At 37.9% G+C, this 23,695-nt stretch overlaps 1 protein-coding gene and 1 pseudogene across 3 annotated transcripts in view; one reads left to right on the top strand and one right to left on the bottom strand.

Annotated features, from left to right (window-relative positions):
• The first annotated feature begins 964 nt into the window (after positions 1-964).
• Positions 965-23,695, top strand: part of SGO2 (shugoshin 2) — a 41,313-nt gene continuing 18,582 nt past the window's right edge. The window contains exons 1-5 of one of the 3 annotated variants that reach the window (XM_077885328.1): positions 965-1,100; positions 6,699-6,833; positions 8,326-8,501; positions 9,294-9,371; positions 18,160-18,245. In XM_077885328.1, the coding sequence (XP_077741454.1) occupies positions 6,701-6,833; positions 8,326-8,501; positions 9,294-9,371; positions 18,160-18,245 (473 nt within the window). In that variant the 5' untranslated portion in view covers positions 965-1,100; positions 6,699-6,700. Of the gene's footprint in view, positions 1,101-1,827; positions 1,962-6,698; positions 6,834-8,325; positions 8,502-9,293; positions 9,372-16,668; positions 16,828-18,159; positions 18,246-23,695 lie in introns of those variants that run through there. The other 2 variants (XM_077885329.1, XM_077885330.1) reach the window with 2 other exon arrangements.
• Positions 20,614-22,120, bottom strand: LOC144306057 (heterogeneous nuclear ribonucleoprotein A1 pseudogene; annotated as a pseudogene).

Below are 23,695 nucleotides of genomic sequence, written 5' to 3'. Positions count from 1 at the left end.
AGATTCATGTAGCCAGATCTCTTTGGTCACAGACTATGAAATATACTAAAAAAAGGTCTATAACCAATCATTAAGATCTAGATTTAAAAAGCTATTTTCAACTTCAGTTTTTTCACTCTAACGTCGTACAAAGAGGGAATTTTATTGTCAGTATAGTTTTTCCAAGTGTTTCCACAGATTATGAAAGTCACTCGTCAGAGGAAAACTAAGCTAATTTACTTGGACATAAAGAGAATAATATATTTTTTAATGTAGTTGCAAATAGCGAAAAACTTTACACGTTTCATAATGCAGTATTTATTTTCTTCGGGTGATTGATTCCTTTGACCTGGCGTTGTAGGTTTTCACCATTTAACCAGTCCAGGAGCGAGCAGACCTGCCCAGATGCTCCCAGATCAATGACAAGAGGGGAAACACTTTATTTTTTCACAATTAAAATAAGAGTTGTAGATTAATACACAGTGATCATGCATGGGAGGGAGTGAGATACACACTTTTATTGACTGTAAAATGGAATTTAAAGGAAGGTTTCTGTTACTTGTTGAGTTGAAATAAATCCTTTATACTGGGGGAAAAAAAACTCTCGTACATCTAGCTGAGCCAAACCATTTGTATTAAGACCTAAATACTCAGACCCAAGGTTTTCAAAAATAAAAATAAAAAAAATTTTCATTGCTGCTTTTCCTTGAGCAAGTTGAAAGAAAAATGGGGCGTGCTTTTAAGTGAAAACTAAAGATCCTGGCATCATAATGCGAAGACGACTGCCACGCCTTCCGGACATCTAATAGGGGTGTGTCTGTTAAAGAACGTTTCCTTTGGGGTCAACCCTTCAGCAGGCGCTTCAGGGCAACCTGCCGGGAGCGGTCCTCGGGTCCCGCGTTGCCCCAGGCTCTCCTGGCCACGCCCACCCTGTCGCTCAACTCGCGGTCCCGCCCCCTTCCACCTCCCACTTCCTGGTAACCGCGCTCCTTTGCGCGGCCTCCTGGGCATCTGATTGGTCGGCGTGGTAACCGCTAACGGCTGCGGGCTTTAAACCGAGCGCTCGCCGCCGGCGCCGCGCCTCAGGAGCTGGGTGCTCGTCGCCCCCGTGCTGAAAGGGGGTAAGTGCGGGGCGCTGGGCGCGGCCGCCCGGCTGTGGGGGGAGACCCGTGCCTCTCCCGGCCGGACCCCCGGCCCTGCTCGCCAGTCTCCGGTCCGGCGGGCCCCGCGCGGCCCGTGGTCCCGCCCACCGCCCGCCCTCCCTCCGCCCTCGGACCGCTCTGAGGGCCTCTCCCCGACTCCCTGGCGTGGACGTGAGTGGCGGCCTCGACCCTTTGCGCCCGGCTCGCGACGGGGACGGGGACGGGGACGAGCGGCCAGTTAGGTCCGCTTCTTGAAAGAAGGGGCTTCCGTCAGCGCCCTGATGTTTAAGAACATTTTCTACCTCATCATTGTGAGCACTCGCTCAGTAACTGCTGGGTGAACGTTAGAGACTGCTTACCCCAAGTTCTTTTCTTTCTTTCTTTTTAAGATTTTGTTTATTTATTCATGAGAGACACAGGCTGAGGGAGAGGCAGGCCCCCCCCAAGGGACACCTGACGTGGGACTCGATCCCGGGTCTCCAGGATCAGGCCCTGGGCGGAAGGCGGCGCTGAACCGTTGAGCCACCCGGGCTGCCCTCCCTCATTCATTTTTTTTTTTTTTTTTTTAGATTTTATTTATTTATTCATGAGAGACACAGAGAAAGAGGGAGAGAGGCAGAGACACAGGCAGAGGGAGAAGCAGATCTCGCGACCGGGGTCACGCCCTGAGGCGGAGGCAGGTAGATGCCCAACCGTCGAGCCACCCAGGCGCCCCTGCTTACGCAAGTTCCTGGGGGAGCCCTCTCCGTTAGGCTCTCTACAGCCGGGAAGGCCGGCCCAAGGCGAACGGGTGATGGAAGACTGGGAAACTTAGAACTTGCGCTGGGTCTCCATGGGCAGGTAGGGTTTCGGTAGGGAATAGGAACGACAGTTTCTCTACCTGACGGATCCGATTCAGGAGAACCGAATTTGGAGCTCGGTATTTCTGATGTAGAGTTAGCCGGGATGACGGAGACCTGAGCTGCAGAACAAATAATAAAGAAGGCCTGTTAGCGAGGGCCGTATGCCTAGTCCTCGGGCGGCCCCGGTGGCTCAGCCGTTGGGCGTGATCCTGGAGACCCGGGATCCTGTCCCACGGCGGGCTCCCTGCATGGAGCCTGCTTCTCCCTCTGCCTGTGTCTCTGCCTCTCTCTCTCTCTCTGTCTCTCGTGAATAAATAAATAAAATCTTTTAAAAAAATGTATGCCTAGTCCTGTACTAGACTCTGTAAGTACATTGTTGGTTCGTTTAATCCTTACAATGAGATGCTCTTACTATTACTTTGTAAGTCTGAAAGTTGAGACTTAGAGATGTTAAGATAACATAGCTATGAAATGTTAAAACTGGGATTCCCAACACAATCTCAACCGCTGTTCATAACGCCTCACTTTTGATGTTAAGTCCCCCTTGAATGGTACTCCAGTGGTCTGCCTAGGTTCCTTGAGTGTTACTTAGTGGGGCTGTTAATGTGCAGGGTGACAGGGCAGTGTTAAAAGGAACACTGATTTTCTGGCCTGAGCATTTGGGTGGATGATTGCTAGTGCCATTTATTAAGTTAGGGAACTACGAACCAACTTATGGGGAGGACAATTCAGTAAAATGAGATTTGATCTTTCAGAATGGATTTTTTTTTGGGAGACACACAAGATTTCTATGTTAGTATCTCTTCAGAGGTGTGAGATGCAACCATTTGTTGGGAGTTTCTGTATGTGCCTATCTTCTATCTATGGAATATGTGATCTTTGATTTTACTTTTTTTTTTCTTTTTGGCAAAACTTTTATTCATTTTTTATTTTATTTATTTTATTTTTTAAGATTTTGTTTATTTATTCATGAGAGGCACAGAGACAGAGAGGCAGAGACACAGGCAGAAGGAGAAGCAGGCTCCATGCAGGGAGCCCAACATGGGACTCCAGGATCACGCCCTGCACTGAAGGTGGCGCTAAACCACTGGGCCATCAGGCCTGCCCTTGGCAAAACTTTTAGAAGAAACATTGAGCCTTAGCATTGTAAGGTTTCTAGTTAAACTGCCCCATTGCCAAAAATTCTTCTAAAACTGTCTTCTCATTATTTGCTTGACATCTCCCTATCTTCTGCTCAACATTTGCAAAGGAGACTCATTCCAGTATTGGTCAGTTTTTAGTATTCATTTATTCATAGTTTTACAAATGTTTATCCAGTAGCTACTATATGCCAGGCACTCTTGACACACTTAGGGACAGTAGCAAACAAACCTGACAAAAATCCATGCCCTCATGAAACACATTTTAGTAGGAGAAGACAGAATAAAATAAGGAAATTGTGTGATCTTGTATCAGACACCTATAAGCCAATGATGAAAAATACAGGAAGTGAAATAGGGTCGGGTGTGCAATTTTAAATAGTTTGGTCTGTAAAGGCTAAGAAAGTAACATTTGAGTAGACTTGAAGCCACTGAGTAAGTAAACCCTGTAATTATTTGGAGGAAGAGTTGAAACAAAGGGGGGAAAAAAGAATATAAAGTTTCTGTAGTGGGAGTATGCTAAGGTAGCTAGTGTGGCTGGAGCTTAGTGAGAAAAGGAAAAGAATTGTGAAGAGGTCAGAGAGGTACTGGATCGGGAATGGGGAAGGGGAGAAGTGTCAAATTGCGTAGTACCTTACAGGCCATTATGACTACTCCAATGAGATGGAAAACCACTGGACTGCTTTTAACAGAGGAGTGACATGAATTTTCATAAGGTTTAAAGGGATCATTTTGGTTACTAGATTGAGAATAGATAGTAGGGAAGAATGTGGAAATGGACACCATTTAGGTAGTTATAAAAATAACGTACATGAGAGACAATGGCAACTTGAATCAGAGTGATTAGGTGGCCCTAATGGGACATGTGAAAGTTGGGCCAGCATGACTAGTGGTAGAGTGGATGTAGGATATGAGAGAAAGTGTTCCAAGCTGAGCAAGTGGAAGGGTGGATTTACTATTAAATGAGATAGAGAAGACCCAGTGGAGCAGGTTTGGGTGGGGTAAGTTTAGGACATGTTAAGTGTGAGATACATATTAGACATCCAAGTTAGAGATGAGGAGTAGGCAGTTGAATAAATAAGTCTGGAGTTGATTTGGTTATAAATTTGCAGGTCATTGGGTACCCTCACAGGAGTATATATACATAGAAAATGATGAGACCTAAGGATTGAGATCTGATGTACTCCATTGGTAAAAGGTTAGGGAGATACAGAATAATCAGCAGAAGAGACTTAGAAGAAGTGGTCAGTGAGGCAGAAAAAAACCCAGCAGAATGTGGTATTTTGCAAACCCACTAAAGGTATTTCAGAGAGAATGACATGATGTCATATACCATGATTAAAATCATAGATTAATTGAGAACTGGATCTTGACTACTGTATCTGACTTAGTAACGTTGCAGTTTAGTATCTTTAATGATCAATTAATGTTGGTGAGAGCAACAACTTGATTAGAGTAGATCAAGAGGGAATAGGTCCTCCTATGTATTGGAGACAGCAAGTGTGGACAAGTCTTTAAAGGAGTTTTGCTATTAAGAAAAACAGAGATAGGGTAATAGCATTCAGTCGTCAAGAGATCACTGGCATCTTCTTAAGTTTTCCATTTTCATGCATTTACACATGCCATTCCTTCTTCCTGGAATACCCTTTCTAACCTTGATGCCTGACAAATTCTTTGTTTTTAAGACTTATTTATTCACTTAAAAAAATATGTATTGTGTTCATATTATTTGTCAGGCACTAGTCTGTGAGCTGGGAAATACATCAGTGAATAAAACAGAAAAAAATTCATGACTTTCTAGAACTTTCTAGTTGGTAGGAAATTAGTAAATTCTGTAGTATATTAGATAGAGATTTAGATGCTATGGGAAAAAAATAGAGACGGGTAAGAGTAATCAGACATGCTAAGGGAAGGAGCTGCAGTTTTGAAAGGCCTCACTTAGAAAAGCAAAGACTTGGAGGAGAGTGAATTCGCCATTTCTGTATCTGGAGGAAGAGCTTTCTCAGTAGAGAGAATGACCAATAGAAGGGAAAGGACCTGAGGCTGAAGAATGGCTGCCGTCTGCCAAGCAGTTAGAGCTTGGTGGCCAGTGTGGTCTGGAAGGAATGGGCTGGGAGACAAAAGGAAGAATTCAAACTGGAGAAATGGGAAGAAGAGCAGATGATGGAGGGACTTGACCATTGAAGGACTTCAGTGTTTATTCTGAGAGAAATGGGGAACCATTGGAGACTTTTAGATTGTGTAGACTAATAAATACACTGCAGTGAGGGCAGCAGTGGAAGTAGAAGTATAAGAGGCTATTAAAATAATTCAAGTAAAGTGTATCAGCACCTTGGTCTAGGCTGATAGTAGTAGAGATATGAGAAGCAGTCAGATTCTAATGTATTGTGAAGGTTGATTGGGATATGAGAGATTTTTGGCCAGAGCAATTAGAAGGATGGAGTTGCCATGAACTGAAATAGAGAGGGCTCTGAGTGTATGTGCTGCCGAAGCGAGCACAGAGAGGGCTCTGAGTGAAGCAGGTTTGGGCAGAGTAAGTTTGCTATGCCCTGTTTTAGTTACTCAAGTAGTGCTACTTAGTGTATGGACACTAATGGAGAGCATTTGGAAGCCTAACTTGAATAGAATCCAGGACAGTCTTCCCATCACAAGATCCTCAACGTAAACATATCTGTAAAGACGCTTTTTCTACATGAGGTTTAGAATGATGGGGATTGGGACCTGATATCTATCGGGTATCATTTTTTAGCCTACTATGGAGCTGGAGAAGGATTAGGATGAGGGAGATGAGGGTGACTTGGGGGTCCGGAGGTTCTGTAATTGATATAAAGAGGATAGTGAGATTAGTCCTGTGGACTTAAGCAGGTAGTGGGAAGAGGCTGAATATTAGGAGTTAGGCAGCACAGGTAACTGCGTTTCTCTGAAATGGAAGCAAGGAGGCTTGGGGAGGGGATAGGAGTTTACAGAGGTTGGTCTTGTCTAAGTACATAGCTTAGCATCAACTGTACCTTCTCAATAAAACCCTTCTGGTTCTTTTCCTCTGCCCAGGCAGATTTAATTACTTTTATGCATTGTGTATTATATCAGTTATTCTTGTCCGAGTATGATGTGATTATCTTCTTCTTTCCACTATTAGGCTTTAAAGTCTAATAGACCTTAACTCAAATGGACAAATAGACATGTTCAAGATCTCCTGCTAATTCCTCCAAATTAGCTAGCCCCCAATCCCATAAGATTGGGTTTATCTGTTCTGTGCATTCTCTAAGGTTACACTTCTTACAATGTATCAAAATAGGATCTGTACCCACATTGGACTCTGCATTCCATGACTATGCATTCCTGTACAACCATATCCTGTTTTCTGTCCCCAGTGCCTAACCTAGCTCCTGATGCTCCTATATAATAATAACCTATATAATAATATAGGTTTGAATGAAAAAACAGTCCTTCCCTTTTTTGGATACTACTTTAAACCATTTTTGACTAAATGCATACTTTCAGATTTAGACAAAGTGTTTTTACAAATACTATCAGTCATCCCTTTTTCTTTTATTAATCAATACTCTGATTTCTTTCTTTTTTTGATTTTACTTTAGTGATGGAGCACCCAGTGATGGACACTGGCCCACTTTATACTTCTGGAATTAACAGACATGGGAAAGACAAAAGAATTTCAAAGACTGGGAAGTTGAATGTTTCTCTTGCTTCAAAAATCAAAACAAAAATCCTAAGTAAGTGCCATTAGTTTTAAAGTATGCTCACATTTTTACTTTCCCCTGGAGAATTGATATAATGTTTGGTCCTTTATTTTATTGAGTATGGAAATTATTAAAAAGATTATTTTTGTTAATTGATGTTTTGTCCATTCGATCTTTCCTGTCTCCTTCAACTCCTGTTAATTGAGGGGTTATGATGATTTACCCTCAGTGCTGACAGTAGAATTTTCAGCAGTAAGGCTGACATAGCCTAAGGCAGCTACCTCCTACACGACAAAGAAAATACCATGTGATGTTGCTGGAAAAGAGCTTAAAAAAAAAAGTGACCTTGTTCTAGCATGCTGTAGCAATAAGATGATGGGTAATCTAGATGTGGTGGGCCCAGATAGAGTGTTGTAGTGAATGATTTTTGTATAGCTAAAGCTCATGAGGGTACTAAGCATTTGGAGATAGGGTTTCATGGATTCTGGAATTAAGGTTTCAGAAGTAGGGGGAAAAAGAAGTAGGAAAGACTGCCAAGATAAATTCTCATCACTTCTGAAAATGATCTCCGTGGTTTGTAACCCGGAGTAGGAAAAGTTTCCAGCTGATATAGCACCTGTGAAGGGTGACTGTGTGTGCCCTGTGAAATAGCTAACATCCTGCATATCTTTTTTTTTTTTTTTTTTAGATTTTATTTATTTATTCATGAGAAACACAGAGAGAGAGAGAGAGAGAGAGAGAGAGAGGCAGAGACACAGGCAGAGGGAGAAGCAGGCTCCATGCAAGGAGCCCGACATGGGACTCGACTGGGTCTCTAGGATTAGGCTCTGGGCCGAAGGCAGCACTAAACCACTGAGCCACCCGGGCTGCCCACATTTCTGATTTAAATTATATTTACATAGTGCTTGTAAAGGGAAGGGGTCAAGTTTAGGTTGCAGTAAATGCCTAGAGACAAGAGTTGAATATTTAGAATAGAGATAGAAGATCCCACAGGGTTTAGATGATCTATCTAACCCTAGAGTAAGTATGCTCCCTTTCACTCAAGATTTTGAAAAATGGACTTTGAGAGCATTAACTGATTTGTTCAGTTCTGGAGCCACAGAAACTGGCTTTAAAATTTTGACAGATTGGCTACCCTAATACCTACTCCAGTTAGAGCTTTAGAATCAGCTTCTCCATTCTACCTCCTAGTCAAAGTAGGAAGGAAAGTAGGGCAACAGGTAGCAAACTGAGTTTTGTGACTGGTATAATTATCTAGCATACTATGTCTATCCTAGATGTCTTTATCCCTGACTCCGTATTTACAACATTCTGCATTCCTCACAGCTCTTTTATTCTTCTTCTGTCTAGCTTTTATTTCTGTGGATCCAAGCTCGATACATTTTTTTCAAAACTACATCTAGACTGTCATTCTATTGTTTACCAACCCTAGTTAAAACTTGTATTTTGCCTAAAATAGTTTCATTAAGGATATAAAAACTGTGAAGATGTAAGTTCAATATTAACTTCTAAAATTTTTTTACAGACAATTCTTCTATTTTCAAAATTTCTTTAAAGCACAACAACAGAGCATTAGCTCAGGCTCTTAGTAGAGAGAAAGAGAATTATCGAAGAATTACAACTGAAAAAATGCTATTGCAAAAAGAAGTAGAGAAACTGAATTTTGAGAACGCATTTCTTCGCCTAAAACTGAATAATTTGGTATGGAAACTATATTGTGTTTGAATTCTAAATTATAGAATAATTATTAACTATATTATTATAGAAGCTCTAAAAATTTTTTCAAATCTCAAATTATTGTAAAAAATTATTGAAAGTATGCCGTATTAATGGACAGACTCTTAATGGGTAATAAAACAGATATTGTAAGTCTACATTCTGAATGGGCACTTAGGGCTCTGCAAACCAGTATAATAACTTGATCGACATTTGATTGTTTATCATTAGCCAATCTTGATGCATTAATACATTTTAAAAGGATGGGCATAATTCTTCCAATGAAAGGAGGGGAATTCCCAGAGTGTTTGTATTTTTTTTTTTAACCCTAACATTCCCTTGGCTACACACAAAATAGAATGAAGATTGTAGTCGTTGCTTTCCCTTCCAATTTCCATCTCTGTCCACAGAATGGTCAGCTAGGCCGCAACCATAGATCTAACTCTGAAATGCAGAAATTAATTTAAAATGGAAAAATTGATCTCTTCCTGAGTGTTAAATTGCCTGACAAACTATGTTTACTTGCCATGGGATGTATTATTATTGGAAGATAGAGGAATGTTTATAAGAAAATTTAAAATTGAGAGCTCAAAAGCAGTCAAGGGATGTGTGTGTCTGAGTGTGTGTGTGTGTGAACTATAGAATGTGGCACCCTTTTAGCTTAGCATGATCTCAGTTATTTTCTAAGTCTTCTCAGCTGATGATATCCATAATTGTATGATACAATAAACACTGAATCGTAACTGATTAAGAGAGGTCTTTATTTTACACATACAGAATAAGAAGCTTATAGAAATAGAAGCACTCATGAACAATAGCTTGATAACTGCAATTGAAATGAGTACTCTTTCTGAGGTAAGAGTTTATGTGTAAGTAGTAATATTTTTTAAGCATTACTTAGGATAATTGAGATTCAGTGGCATCAAGGTTGGGGATTCATATTTTAAGCTTTGTGTGAAGAAATGTTGATAGTTCAATTTTAACTGGCTAACAGCATATTATCATTTGATATAATTGATTATTAAAACTTTTATATAAAAATTAGGTTTTGATTAGAAGTAACACAGGACTAGATAGTTCAGTGGAACATAATGGCCCCCAAACTGTTAAAAACGTAGAAGACATTCATAGTATTTCAAATTAGGAAATAATTTGTATTATTAAAAAAAGGATGAGCACAATTGAAAACTATTTGAGGAAAAAATAGAGGCAGGTCCTACTATACACCAATCTCTAAAATAAATTCTAGATGGATTTTTTTTTTTAAGATTTTATTTATTTATTCATGGGAGACACAGAGAAAGACCTAGGCAGAAGGAGGCTCCCTGCTGGAGCATGATGCTGGACTTGATCCCAGAACCCCTGGATCATGACCTGAACCAAAGGCAGATGCTCAACCACTGAGCCACCCAGACATCCCAAATTCTAGATGGATTTAAATATAAAAGGGAATATAAATATAAATATTTAAATATAAAAGGGAATCTTATAAAGTACAAAGAAATTACAAATAAATTCATGTTAGATATGAAAGACTTTTTTATTTTTTAAGATATTTATTTATTTATTTATTTATTTGACAGAGAAAGATTGTTCCAAGAGAGCCAAGCAGGGGGAGCAGCAGAGGGAGAGGGAAAAGCAGGGAGCCTAACACAGGGCTCAGTTCCAGGACCTGGGGATCATGACCAGAGCTGAAGGCATATGCTTAACCGACTGAAGCACCTAGGCACCCAGGAGAGGCCTTCCTTTACCCAGAAACAAAGATAGAAAGATAGAAGCCTTATAGGAAACTATTGATGGATTTTCTCAAAAGAGATTTTAGAAGGCTAAAAATAAAAAAGGCCAATGGAAGACTGGGAAAAATTAAGCATATAGCAGATAAAATATATATAACTTTAAATAAATATATATAAAATATGCACACAACACACATAATTTTTTTTTCTTTTTGAGATTTTGTTTATTTACTTGAGAGAGTGAGCGAGAGAGAGCAGGAGCAAGGGGAGGGGCAAAGGGAGAGGGAGAAGCAGACTCCCTACTGAGTAGGGAGCCTGATGTGGGCTCTATCCTAGGACCCCAGGACCTCAGGATCATGACCTAAACAGAAGACAGACACTCAACTGACTAAGCCACCCAGGTGCCCCAAAGCATTAATAAATATTAATATTAATATCTCTTATAATCTATTATGAGGAAAATCAAATCACTAGAAAAATCAGGAAGGGAAAAGGGCCAAATATTAGTGAAATTAAATCAATTATCTAAATAGGGAAAATAATTGCTATGAATTAATAATGAGAAGACAAAATATACATAATAAAACTGAAGAAAGGTTAGTAAAGTCTCAATTTAGGTAAATTTCTTGATAGATTCTGGAGGCACTTGAGTGCTTTAGAGGACAGCTTTTACTTTATTTATTTTCTTTAAAGATTTTATTTATTTATTCACGAGAGACAGAGAGAGAGAGAGAGTGAGGCAGAGACATAGGCAGAAGGAGAAGCAGGCTCCATGCAGGGAGCCTGATGTGGGACTCGATCCCCAGTCTCCAGGATCAGGCCCTGGGCTGAAGGGGCGCTAAACCGCTGAGCCACCCGGGCTGCCCAGAGGGCAGCTTTTAAATGAGTTTGCCCGTAGTATTTCGATCCCAGCTCTGTTACTTCCTGGTCCTGTGATCTTGGCCTTTAGCTATCTGAACCTTAGTGTCCTCTTCTGCATGATGTGGATAATAGTAGTATACCTAAGGAAGAATTAGTGTAATGTTAAATGTGGCTAGCATGTGTCCTGGCAATAGGAAGAGTGTAATAAATATTAGGTGTCATTACTTTTTTTTATTATTGTGTGTGTATATCTTCCTGTTTTTTCTAAATTTCCTGCAAATCTCTTCTTTTAAAAACTTATAAAAGTCCTTTTTAAGGCTCCTAATGCATAGTCTTTGTAGTAAGAAGATAGGAACTCTTTCAACCTATGTGATCAGTGTTTAGCTCCTTTGAGAGTTTTATAAAAGCTAACCAAAGAGTATGTACTTATCACCAAACTTAATCCACATTTGGATAAAGAAAGGATTTGTAAAAATGTTCCTGTAGAAGAATATCTACTGGTTGTATAGTTACTAGTGTTATTATAAAGTTGATGTCAGTACAACCGGTGAGCAGAGATAGGCCTTATACATTTAGTACCCTCTAAGGAGAAGAGATGCTTTTCACTGAGTGGGTGGGTAGGGAAAGTCAGGGAGGGGGCTCTGTTTTGCTGATCAGCTTGCAGGGCTGAATCGAATTGCCCTGAATAAGTTACTAAGACTAGAATCAGACATAGCAGTGGGGAGTGTAGAGTTAGTACAAGAATTGACTTGGAGAGTGAGAGAAAGAAGTTAATTAATTAGTGAGTTATGTGATATAAAGCTCCTTCCTCCCACTGGTTCTTTAAAAAAAATCTTTAGTAAAGTCAACATAATAGCCAAATGCTTTTTGTGTTCTCTTTGGAGTGCTCGAAGAGGGCTGAGATCAGCATCTGGATTTAGGAGAAGTAAAGGAGAGTAAATGCAGAAGCTGGAGGATAAAAGGACAGCATACAACTTTGGTGTCTACTTTCTTAGACTTAACTGTTTAACAGACTAACTTGCACATCAGGTTTCGAGATTTGAATTCCTTTTTAATTGAAGGAGAGGATGTTAGGATGTCTACATTAGAATGTAGACATTCTAATAGAACAATATAGCCAAATATAGAATGAAGGCTTATATATGCTTCTGTTCTGCTTTTAGCTGCTTTCTTCTTTCTCATTTTATCTCCTCATACTCATACAGGGAACTGCTTTGTTTCTTTGTATTAAACAAAAACATAAATATTTTCTTAATTTTCTTTTTTACGCAAAAGATAATATACTATCTCTAATTGTTCTATACCTTGCTTTTTTTAATGTGACATATCTTGAAGATCTCTCCATATGGTTACAAGGAGTGCTTCCTCATTCTTTTATAGTGCTCCTTAAGATAGATCTAGAATGGACTTCTAAACTATTTAACTAGACTCTGGGTTGGACACTTGAGTTGTCTTTTGCTGTCTTTGGCTTGACATTAGTGTAGAATGCCTTTTGCTCTTGCATTGTTAGTTTTTTCCCTCCCTTCTGGATTATTCCCATGCAAAAATGTTGTCTCCTAGCTCCCATCTTTAAAAAAAAAAAAAAAAAGAAAGAAACCTCTTACTCAGATAAATCCCCTACCCCTAGCTACTCTCTCATTTTTTTCCTTTATAACAAAACTCTTTGAGAGAATTGTTCACACTGTCTCTGGTTTCTCTTGAACCCACACTAATTGGGGTTTTACCACCATTCCACTTAAAGTGCTCTTCTGCAAATTGATCTCTGTATCCAAAACCTAGATATTTCTTGGTCCTTATGCTGGCCTACACGTGACTTTTACAATACTACACTCTCCTAAGTTTCTTTTCACCTTTCTGATTCTTTTTTAGTCTGTTTGCTGGTTCCTCTTTATTTTGGGTACCCCAGAACTCAGTTCTTGGACTTCTTTCTCTCTTCTATTTACACTTGATCCCTAAATGATTCATTCATTCTCATGGATTTAATTATTGTTAAATACCCATGACTCTCAAATTTATACTTGTAGCCTGGCCATCTCCTCTGAATTCCAGAGAACACCCAGCCAACTGCCTATTTGGCATTTCTCTTTGGATGTCTGAGAGGCATCTTAAATTTTACATTTGCCACCAAACCAGTTCGTTTTGGGTTCTTCATCTCAGTTAATTGCAAATCTGTTTTCCTATTTTTTCCTCACACCCCATATTGGATCCTTTTAGCAATTCCTTTTAGTGCTGCCCTAAAAATCAGTGCAGAGTTTTACCACTTCTCATGTAACCCTGATGTTCACCACTCATCCAACCCACTGCTCTCTCTTACCCAAGTTCTTGGAGTGGCATCCCAACTTGGGCTTCTTGCTTCTGCTCTTGCCTCTATATTTGCCTCCCAGTATAGCAACCAGAGAGAGCCTATTAAAAACATTAGTCTCTCCTGAAAACTCTCCAGTGGCTTCCCATGTCGTCTACTGCTGTTATTGTCTGAAAACTGAAACTTGTGTTCTTTCTCTCACCTTATTGACTACTCAGATCCTTCTACTCTTTAACATCTCCAATCCGCAGGCCTCTTTCCACTTCTCAAACATAGGCAAGCTGCCACCTCAGGGCCTTTGGACTTGTTGTACCTTCTTATGGGCTACTCCTTACTTTAGTGATGTTAGTTAAGCCTTCCCTGGCAACCTTGTATAAATCTAAATCCTTCCTGAAACCTGCCCAACATTTCATACTCTGCTTCTCTGCTTTAATTTTTCTCCTTACCACTTAATTACTATATGACATATAATTTTTTTATTCAGCTCCCCAGAGCATAAGGTTCTTGAGTACAGGATTTTTGTCTATATCACACCAATGTCTAGAACATACTAGAAAGCAATAAATTTTAATAAAATGTTGGATAATGTTTCCCAATTAGGAATGATCCTGGTTTTTTTTCCTTAAGGGTAATGTACATCATATTTATCGTATAATACTTCTGTTATTTAGTTTTTTAAATAAAAAAATAATGTGAAATACTATTTTAGCATCTATGGTGATAATCATGTGGTCTTTATTTTTACGTGTATTAATATGATGATTTACTTTATTTTTTTTTTGATGATTTACTTTAATACCTTTCCTAATTTAGCAATTATGGAATAAATTTCAGAAATGATTTAATATACTCCTAAATTCTTTTTACCAGTATTTTGTTAGGAATTTCTTTATTATTATTTATAATTGAGGTTTTCTTTTTTTTTATTTTTTATTTTTTATTTTTTTATTTTACCATTTCATTTATTGGTGTTCAATTTGAGGTTTTCTTTTTATATAGTCTTTAGACATTGATAAAAATATTATAAATACTGAACTCATAAAAAGAATTTGGCTAATTTCCTTGTGATCTAGAAAAATGATATAGTATTAGAATTATTTTTTCTTTAAGTGCTTCCTAGAATTCTTTTTTTTGTTTTGTTCTTTTAATATTTATTTGTTCATGAGAGACACACAGAGAGGCAGAGACACAGGCAGAGGGAGAAGCAGGCTCCAGGCAGCCCGATGTGGGACTCAATCCTGGGACCACAGGATCACTCCCTGAGCTGAAGGCAGACGCTTAACCGCTGAGCCACCCAGGTGTCCCAACTTCCTAGAGTTCTTCTGTGAAACCTGGGTCTTGCTTGGTAGAAATGGTCGTTCTTTGTTTACTTTATTTCTTTGTGGATATGGGTTTGCTTAGGAAAATTTCTATCTTTTGTGGTCAGTTTTGTTGAATTATATTTCCTTAAAAGTAATTTTTTCATTCATGTTTTCAAATTGATTTGCACACAGTTGACCAAAATAGTCTGTCATTTAAAAATTTTGTCTGTGGCATATTTTCCCAGTTAACTAATTTTATGTATTTGGGCTTTTATTTTTTTTGCCCCACCAGGTTAGGTAGTTGTTGTTTTTCTATTTTTCTTTTTCCTTTAAAAGAACCATCTTCTGGGTTTTTAATTTTTAATTCTAATTTAATTCTAATTTAGCGTTTCAGACTTAACTAATTTTTGCTTCTGTCTTTAGTAGTAATTTCTCCTTTCCTGTGGTTTATTTTACTGTTACTTCTTTAAGGCAGATGCTTATTTTTTTATTCTTTTTTTTTTTTAAGACTTTATTTATTTATTCATGAGAGACAGAGAGAGAGGGGCAGAGACATAGGCAGAGGGAGAAGCAGGCTCCCTGTGGGGAGCCTGATGTGGGACTCAGTCCCAGGACCCCAGGATCATGACTTAAGCCAAATGCAGATCAGATGCCCCTATTTTTTTATTCTTAATTCTGTAGGAAGGTACCATTTTTTTCACATTGCTCTGAAGAATTTTGTCTTTAGTTTTGCAAAATATATCCTGGCATGGAGTTCTTGGAGTTTATCCGTTTTTGGGGTTCACACAGCTCGAATATGCAGATTAGTTTCTTTTGCCAAATGTGGGGGATTTTCAGCCATTCTTTTTCTTTTTTTTTTTTTTAAGATTTTATTTTTATTTATTCATAGAGACAGAGAGAGAGGCAGAGACACAGGCAGAGGGAGAAGCAGGCCTCATACAGAGAGCCTGACGTGGAACTCCATCCAAGGTCTCCAGGATCACGTCCTGGGCTGCAGGCAGCGCTAAACCACTGCGCCACCAGGGCTGCCCAGCCATTATTTTTCTAAAACTTTGTCAGGTCTTCCCTCTTTATCTCCTTCCTGGAACTTCAGTGACATGAGTTCTAACATCTTTTGTTAGAATTCCATAAATCCCTGATCCTCTTAATTATTTTTCAGTATCTTCTCTGTTGCTTAGATTGGGTGCTTTCTGTTGCTTTATCTTCAGGTTCACAGATTTTTCTCCCCGCTCTGACTTTGAGTCATTGAGTTTTTAATTTATTTTGGTTATTGTATTTTTCAGTTCTAAATTCCCATTTGCTTCTTCTTTGTATCTTTATTTGCTGAGACTTTCTGTTTCTTTGCTGAGATTTTTGTATTTTTTTTTCATGTAAGCAAGTTAGTGATTTCTTATTAAAGCATTTTTATGATGGCTGCTTTAAAATCCTTGTAAGAGGGATGCCTTGGTGGCTCAGTGGTTGAGCGTCTGTCTTTGGCTTAGGGCATGATGCTGGGGTTCTGAGATCGAGTCCTGTATCGGGCTTCCTGTGAGGAGCTTGCTTCTCTCTCTGCTTGTGTCTCTCATGAATAAATAAATAAAATCTTTAAAAATTTAAAAAAAAATCCTTGTTAGGTAATTCTAGCTTCTGTGTCATCTTGGTGTTGGTGTTTGCTGATTGTCTTTTCATGTTCACATTTAGAATTTTCATATTTAAGCCTTGTCCTAATTCTTTGTGTAGTAAGTTATTTTATATTATATCTTGGGCATTTAGGTCATGTATTATGAATCTCCAGATCTTATTTAAATCTTCTGTTTAAGCAGGCTTCCTCTGATACCATGCCAGTGGCAAAGTGCCACCTACTGCCAAGTTGGAAGGGGTCAAAGTTTAGGGTCTCTACTCAGCTTCTGTTGTCACCTTGGTGATGGATGGAGCTGGGAGTTCAGACACCACCTTGGATGAACAGAGCAGGGATGCCTCATGACTTTATGGCTTCCAATGACAGCAGGATTGTGGGAATTAGGAAGGGGGGAGATTGTTACCATTGAAGAGTGGTGAAAATCCTAACTTTCTACTAGACCTTTCTGTCACCACCCTAGAGGAGAAGAAGAGGGACTTCTTGTTACTACCTGGTGAGAATGAAAGTCTAGAGTCCCACGTATTCTCCAACAGTGATGGGGATGTCCGTCTTACCGCTGAGCTGTTCCACCTCTCTTCTTGGCCTTTTCTGACAGTATTCCCAGTTTGAAGGAGAGTTGCCTGGTTATAGCCTGGTGAACATGGAAGTCTAGGCTCTCCATTTGGCTTTTGCATGTTTGTCAAAAATTAATTGACCAAATGTGTGTGGGTCTGTTTCTGGACTCTATTGTATTTCATTGATCTGTTTGTCTGTCTTTACGCTAATATTATACTGTCTTAATTATCATAGCCCTCCAACTTTGTTCTTTTTTCAAAGTTGTTGTAGCTATTCTGGGTCCTTTGTATTTCCATTTAAATTTTAAAATTAGCTTGTCAACTTGGCCATACTCCTGTTTCTATTACAGGTTAGCAGTGTAATAAGAAAACATGGTTGTGTGTTGCCTAATTTTATAGTCTGTATTAAATATAAATAGTTAAAACATGTTCAAAAAATGTGTGAGAGGGGCAGCCCTGGTGGCTCAGCGGTTTAGCGCCGCCTTCAGCCCAGGGCCTGATTTGGACACCTCGGATCAAGTCCTGCGTCAGGCTCCCTGCATGGAGCCTGCTTCTCCTCTGTCTGTGTCTCTGCCTCTCTCTCTCTCTCTCTCTCTCTCTGTGTCTCTCATGAATAAATAAATAAAATCTTAAAAAAAAAAAAGTGTGAGAAAATTTCAAAAGTATAGATTAAAAAAAAACCTAAAAGATACATTAAAATCACCTAGACTGGGAACCCTGGGTGGCTCAGCGGTTTGGCGCCTGCCTTTGGCCCAGGGCATGATCCTTGAGTCCTGGGATCAAATCCCACATCAGGCTCCCTGCATGGAGTCTGCTTCTCCCTCTGACTGTGTCTCTGCCTGTCTCTCATAAATAAATAAATAAAATCTATAAAAAAAATAAAAAATAAAATAAAATCACCTAGACTTTTAGTTTTAAAAGATCATTAAAATGTAGATTATAAAATGCAATTATACATAATACATATGTAGACATGAAGATATTGAGTATTTATGTAGAGATATATATGTGCAGATATACACATATTTATTCATATACAGAGAAGACAGTTTGGAAGTTTATATATCAAAATATTAGCAATGATTATCTTTGAGGGCATAATAAAGGATAAACTATGTTTAATCTTACCACATTATTCTCATTCAACTATTGAAAACTAATGGAAGAATCGTTCTATTACTATTGGTATACTTGTAAATCTGGTATAGTAAAAATTAAATGAGATTAGAAATTATTTTTCCTTTTCATTTTCTTTATTTTTTTCAAAATAGTTTCATCAGAGTCCCTTTCTACTGTCAAGTATCAAGAAGAAACGGGTTAGTAAACAGTGTAAGTTGGTACGTCTTCCATTTGCAAGGTAATTGCTTCAAACTTAGTTAAATACTTGCCTAGATAATGCTTTGCACAGTTTTTATTTGGTCTTCTTTCTTGAAACATAGAAAAACATTTCAAAGTAAATAACGAAATACTTGTTAACGTTGTACCAGTTTCTTGTTAACATTGTACCAGTAAAAGAAATTGAAGACATAGTCTAATAGAACTGAAATAATATTCAGCTTTCCCATAGACTCTAGAGAAGAAAGAGGCAAAAGTGAACCTTTAGTTTCATGGGTTTGAATTATACTGGTTCAGAGGGTTTAGATTTTTATGTAACACATCCATTATTTGTGTGTTACAGTGTTTAGGTTTCATCAACATGTGGTTGCCTAGTAAAGTAGGAATGAGATGATCTGTAGTTCTTGGTACAGGTTATATCTCCAGGGTTCCAAAGAGACTTATGCATCAATTCAATAACCACAAGCATGTGTAGTATGCTGGTACTCTGGTTCTTTTCTTTCTTTTCCCCTAGGTCCCCACTGGCATCATGTCTTCTGCTGGGTAAATCTGATAACTATTTCTATCTTTATTATCTTGCATACTGCTCCAAGCTTCATCTATTTTTTTAAAAAAAGATTTTTATTTATTTGATAGAGAGAGAGCACAAGCAGGGGGAGTGGCGTGGCAGGCAGAGGGAGAGGATGAATCAGGCTCCCTGCTCAGGGTTCAGTCTCAGGGCTCAGTCCCAGGATCCTGGGATCATGACCTGAGCTGAAGGCAGATGCTTAACCAACTGAGCCACCCAGGTGCTCCTGCTCCGAGCTTTAAAATTAACTTTGACCATTGCTATTCTCCTGACCAAAATGACCATTTCTTGATTAATTTGATTATAAATCATTATAAAATTGAGTGTTCTATCAGTGAACATGGTATATTATTTAGATATTATGGATTTTCTCTGTTTTACCGAATAGTTATTGCACATCTTTTTCTTACTTTTCTTACTTATTAGATGTTTAGTGGTATTCTGAATGATATTGTTTTTAAATTTCATTTTCTTCTTGATGCTAGTATGTAGAAATACAATTGATTTTTAAATATTGACCTTGTTTCCAGTGACCTTGCTATTAATTTTAATAGTTTATCTGTAGTTTTTTTCCCCATTTTCTATGAATGTAATTTTATTATTTAGAAATAGGACAATTTCCCCTTCTCCCCTTCAGTTTGTAGGCCTTTAATTTTTTTCTTACCTTATTGCAGTGACTGTTTTTTGTTCAATAATGAATAAAAGTAGTAATGATGGGTATCCTTATTGTGTTTGCCTTATCTAATATGTTATGTTTGCCTTTGGTGTTTTGTAGATTCTTCTTAACAAATTGAAAACTTCCTTTGTACTCCTAGTTTTCCTGAATGGCATTTTAATTTTATCAAATGCTTTTTATGTCCTATCAAGAACATATTATTTTTTTTCTCTTTTCTATTATTTTTAATATTTTTTCTATTAATATAATGAATTTTAAGGATTGATATTTAAATATTAAATCAATATTACAGTTCTACAGTGAACTGCTCCTAATGATACATCCTTTATCACTAAATTTTACTTATTATTTTTTTGTTAAAGATTTATTTATCCATTCATGAGAGACATAGAGAGAGACATAGACATTGATTATTTTTTAAAGGATTTTTCCTTGTATGTTAATAATAAAGATGTTTTATAATATTTCATTATTAAAATAATTTGTCAAATCCTGGTATTTATTATGCTGATCATAGTAAATGAATTGATAAGTGCACTTATTTTTTATTTTCTATAAGTATTTGTGTAAATATATTTTTTTCCTTTAAGTGTTGGGGAGAAATTATCCGGGCCTTCAGGTTTTCTTGTGGAAAGGTTTTTTTTATTATATCCTATTTTAATAGATACAGGAATATTCTGATTTTCTATTTTTTCTTGTGTCAAGTTTGTTATTTTTTCTCAGTTTTTCCATTTTATCTAAAATATCAAATTATTAGCATCTAATTGTTTATAATTCCTCTAGTTACATCTTTAATGTTTGTAGAGTATGTAGAGATGTTCTCTTTTTCTTTCTTAATATTGAGTGTATTTTATCAATATTTTCTTGATGAGTTGTGTTCTAGGGATTTATTAGTTTTATTCATCTATGCAAAATGAATCCTTTTTTGGACTATGTAGATCTTTCTTTTTAACATATTTGTTTCCTGTTGCGTTTAATCTGCTCTTTATTATTTCTTTCTGTTTTGCTTTTTCTTTCTTTTCAATTTAAAAGTTTTATTATTACTGCTATTATTTGTTTCTTGAGCTAGTTTAGATTATTAATTTTTAGCCTTTCTTTTAAAAAAAAATTTTTTTTTAAAGATACATTTATTCAGCATCATGATCAGACTATTACATTTAGCAATCAACAGCATGGGTGCAAAAAAAAAAATCTACATTAAAACCCTTTGTTGGAGTGCTTTACACTTTCCACAGAACAGAAACTAAAATAACCTGTTACAATTAGTCACAAATACAGTCCTCGAGTTTTTTGCCCATACACATGAGTATTGTCTAAAACATGTCTTCTTTGTAGCAGCTAGGTCCTGCCACCACTGTGCTTGGCTGAGTTCACAAATCTGTTGTAACCTGTAGCTTCCCTGTCACTTCTCTGGCTCTCCTCTCCTGCTTAGCTTTGTTTCCTGGCAGTAATTAAAACCTTCTGCCACTGCCATAGCTGCTGCTGCTGCTGGAACCGCCATAGCCACCTTGGTTTCGTGGTTTGGCAAAGTATTGGCCTCCACCACCATAGGGGCCAGAGCTTCTGCCTCTAAAATTTCCTCCTTTCATGGGTCCAAAATTTGAGGATTGATTGTTGTAATTGCCAAAATCGTTATAGCTTCCGCCACCTCCAAAGTTGCTTCCACTACCACCGCCATAGCTGCCTCCGCCTCCTCTGTTGTTATAGCTGTCATAGCTGCCACTCCTGCCATAGCCACTGCCCTGGTTTCCATAACCCTGTCCACCACTTCCATAGCCTCTGCTTCCTCCAGAGTAACCAGGGCCGCCTCCTCCATAACCACCATCATTACCAAATCCGTTATAGCCAACCCCACTGCCACCGTATCCACCACCACCTCGACTGCCACCGAAGCCACCTCGACCACTGAAGTTCCCTCCACGACCAAAGTTGTCATTCCCACCAAAACCACCTCCACAACCACCACCAAAGTTTCCAGAACCACTTCGGCCTCTTTGGCTGGACGAAGCACTAGCCATCTCTTGCTTCGATAGGGCTTTCCTTACTTCACAGTTGTGGCCATTCACAGTATGGTATTTTTGAATGACAATCTTGTCTACAGAGTCGTAGTCGTCAAAGGTCACAAAAGCAAAACCTCTCTTTTTGCCACTGCCTCGGTCAGTCATGATCTCAATCACTTCAATTTTCCCATACTGTTCAAAATAATCTCTTAGATGATGTTCTTCAGTGTCTTCTTTAATGCCACCGACAAAAATCTTTTTCACAGTTAAGTGGACACCGGGTCTTTGAGAATCTCCTTGGGAGACAGCCCTCTTTGGTTCCACGACTCTTCCGTCCACCTTGTGTGGCCTGGCGTTCATGGCCGCGTCCACCTCCTCCACGGTGGCCTACGTGAGGAACCCAAAGCCTCTGGAGCGCTTGGTGTTGGGGTCTCTCATTACTACACAGTCCGTAAGCGTCCCCCAGTGCTCAAAATGGCTCCTCAGACTCTCATCGGTTGTTTCGAAGCTCAAACCTCTGATGAAGAGCTTCCGCAGCTGCTCAGGCTCTTTGGGAGACTCTGACTTAGACATGACAGCGGTGGGAGGGGAGACTTTAACGATGCTTACTCGGCGGTGTCCAGGGGCAGAAAGGAGTAATCTAACGAACGTATCCTCAAAAATATTTTTAAAGGCTTATTTAGCTGCACCACATAATTTTTGATGTGCCATATCCTTATTACCATTGAGTTTAAAATATTTTCTACTTTCTATTCTGATATATTCTTTGAATCATGGATCATTAACAAGCATATTAAATTTCCAATCAGCTGGATATGTTTTTTCTAATTACTTTTTTTTGCTGATTTCTAGCTGATGTCCATTGTAGTTATGGAACATGAATCAAATGATTTTGATCTTTTGAAATATATTAATATTTGCATTAGGACACTTCTTGGTCTAACTTGGTAAATATTTTGGGTACACATAAAAAGAATATGTATTTTGTGGTTGTTGGATACAGTACTTTGTATCAGTTGTGTCAAGTTTATGGATTATATTGTTCAAAACTTCCATACCCTTCTTGCTTCTGTCATCTCTTCTATAAGCTACTGATAGAAATGCATTAAAGTCTGCCACTATGATTATGGATTCATGAATTTCTCCTTTTAGTTTTGTCAATTTTTGCTTTACGTGTTTTAAAGTTCTTAGTAAACACATTTAAGTTTAGGATTGAGGGATGCCTGGGTCATTCAGTGGTTAAGCATCTGCCTTTGGCTCAGGTGATCCCAGGGCCCGGGAATCAAGTCCTACATCAAGCTCCCTGCAAGGAGCCTGCTTCTCTCTCTGCCTATGTCTCTGCCCCTCTCTCTCTGTGTCTCTCATGAATAAATAAATAAAATCTTTAAAAAAGTTTAGGATTAATTTGTTTTCCTGATGACTTGTTTTATCAATATGAATTACTTCTAGAAATGATTCTTGCTTTAAGTCTACTTGTCTGATACAGCATTTCTCTGGTTTTCTATAACTTTTAAATTCTATTAATTTAAAATGCATATAAGTTCTTTTTAAAAAATTAATTCATTGTAACATCTTTTAATTAGAATATTTAGTATGTTTGCATTTAATATCATTGACGATATAATTGGATTTATATATGCCATCTAGTTGTTTTCTATTTGAGCAATCTGTTTTATATTGTTTCTCTTCTTTCTTGATTTCTTTGGAAATAAAATGTTTTCCATTATTTTTCTTATCTATTAACTTGTTATCTTCTACTGTTCTTTTATGAGTACTCTAGTGACAGCAACATTCATCCTTAGATTTTTTTTTAACTTTCATACATACATATATTTTAATCCCACAAATTACTACTTTCATTGTTTTGTGTAGCCAAGATTCATTTAAATCACATACATATTTAACTTTTTTATCTTTTTCATATTGTTTCCTATATTTTTAGTTGTATACCCATTCACAGTTGTTTTCCTCAGCTTCAATGAGGTAAAATTCACTGCTTTCATTTTGAGATTCCTTTTTAAGATAATTTTTCTAATGCTGAAAGAAATTCTTTTTATTTCTTTTAATGCAGGTCCTGGCAATGCATTCATTCAGCTTTTGTTTTTCTAGGAACATACTTATTTCATCTTCATTTCTGGAGTATGTTTGCAATTACAAAATTTTAAGTTGGGAATTATTTTTAGCAATTTAAAAGTGTTATTTTATTGTCTGTGGCATCTGTCTTTTCT

Source organism: Canis aureus, chromosome 36, assembly GCF_053574225.1.
Source record: "Canis aureus isolate CA01 chromosome 36, VMU_Caureus_v.1.0, whole genome shotgun sequence".
NCBI classification, from domain to species: domain Eukaryota; kingdom Metazoa; phylum Chordata; class Mammalia; order Carnivora; family Canidae; genus Canis; species Canis aureus.
Note: the sequence above shows the minus strand (reverse complement) of the source record. Positions and strands in the feature narration are given on the sequence as shown.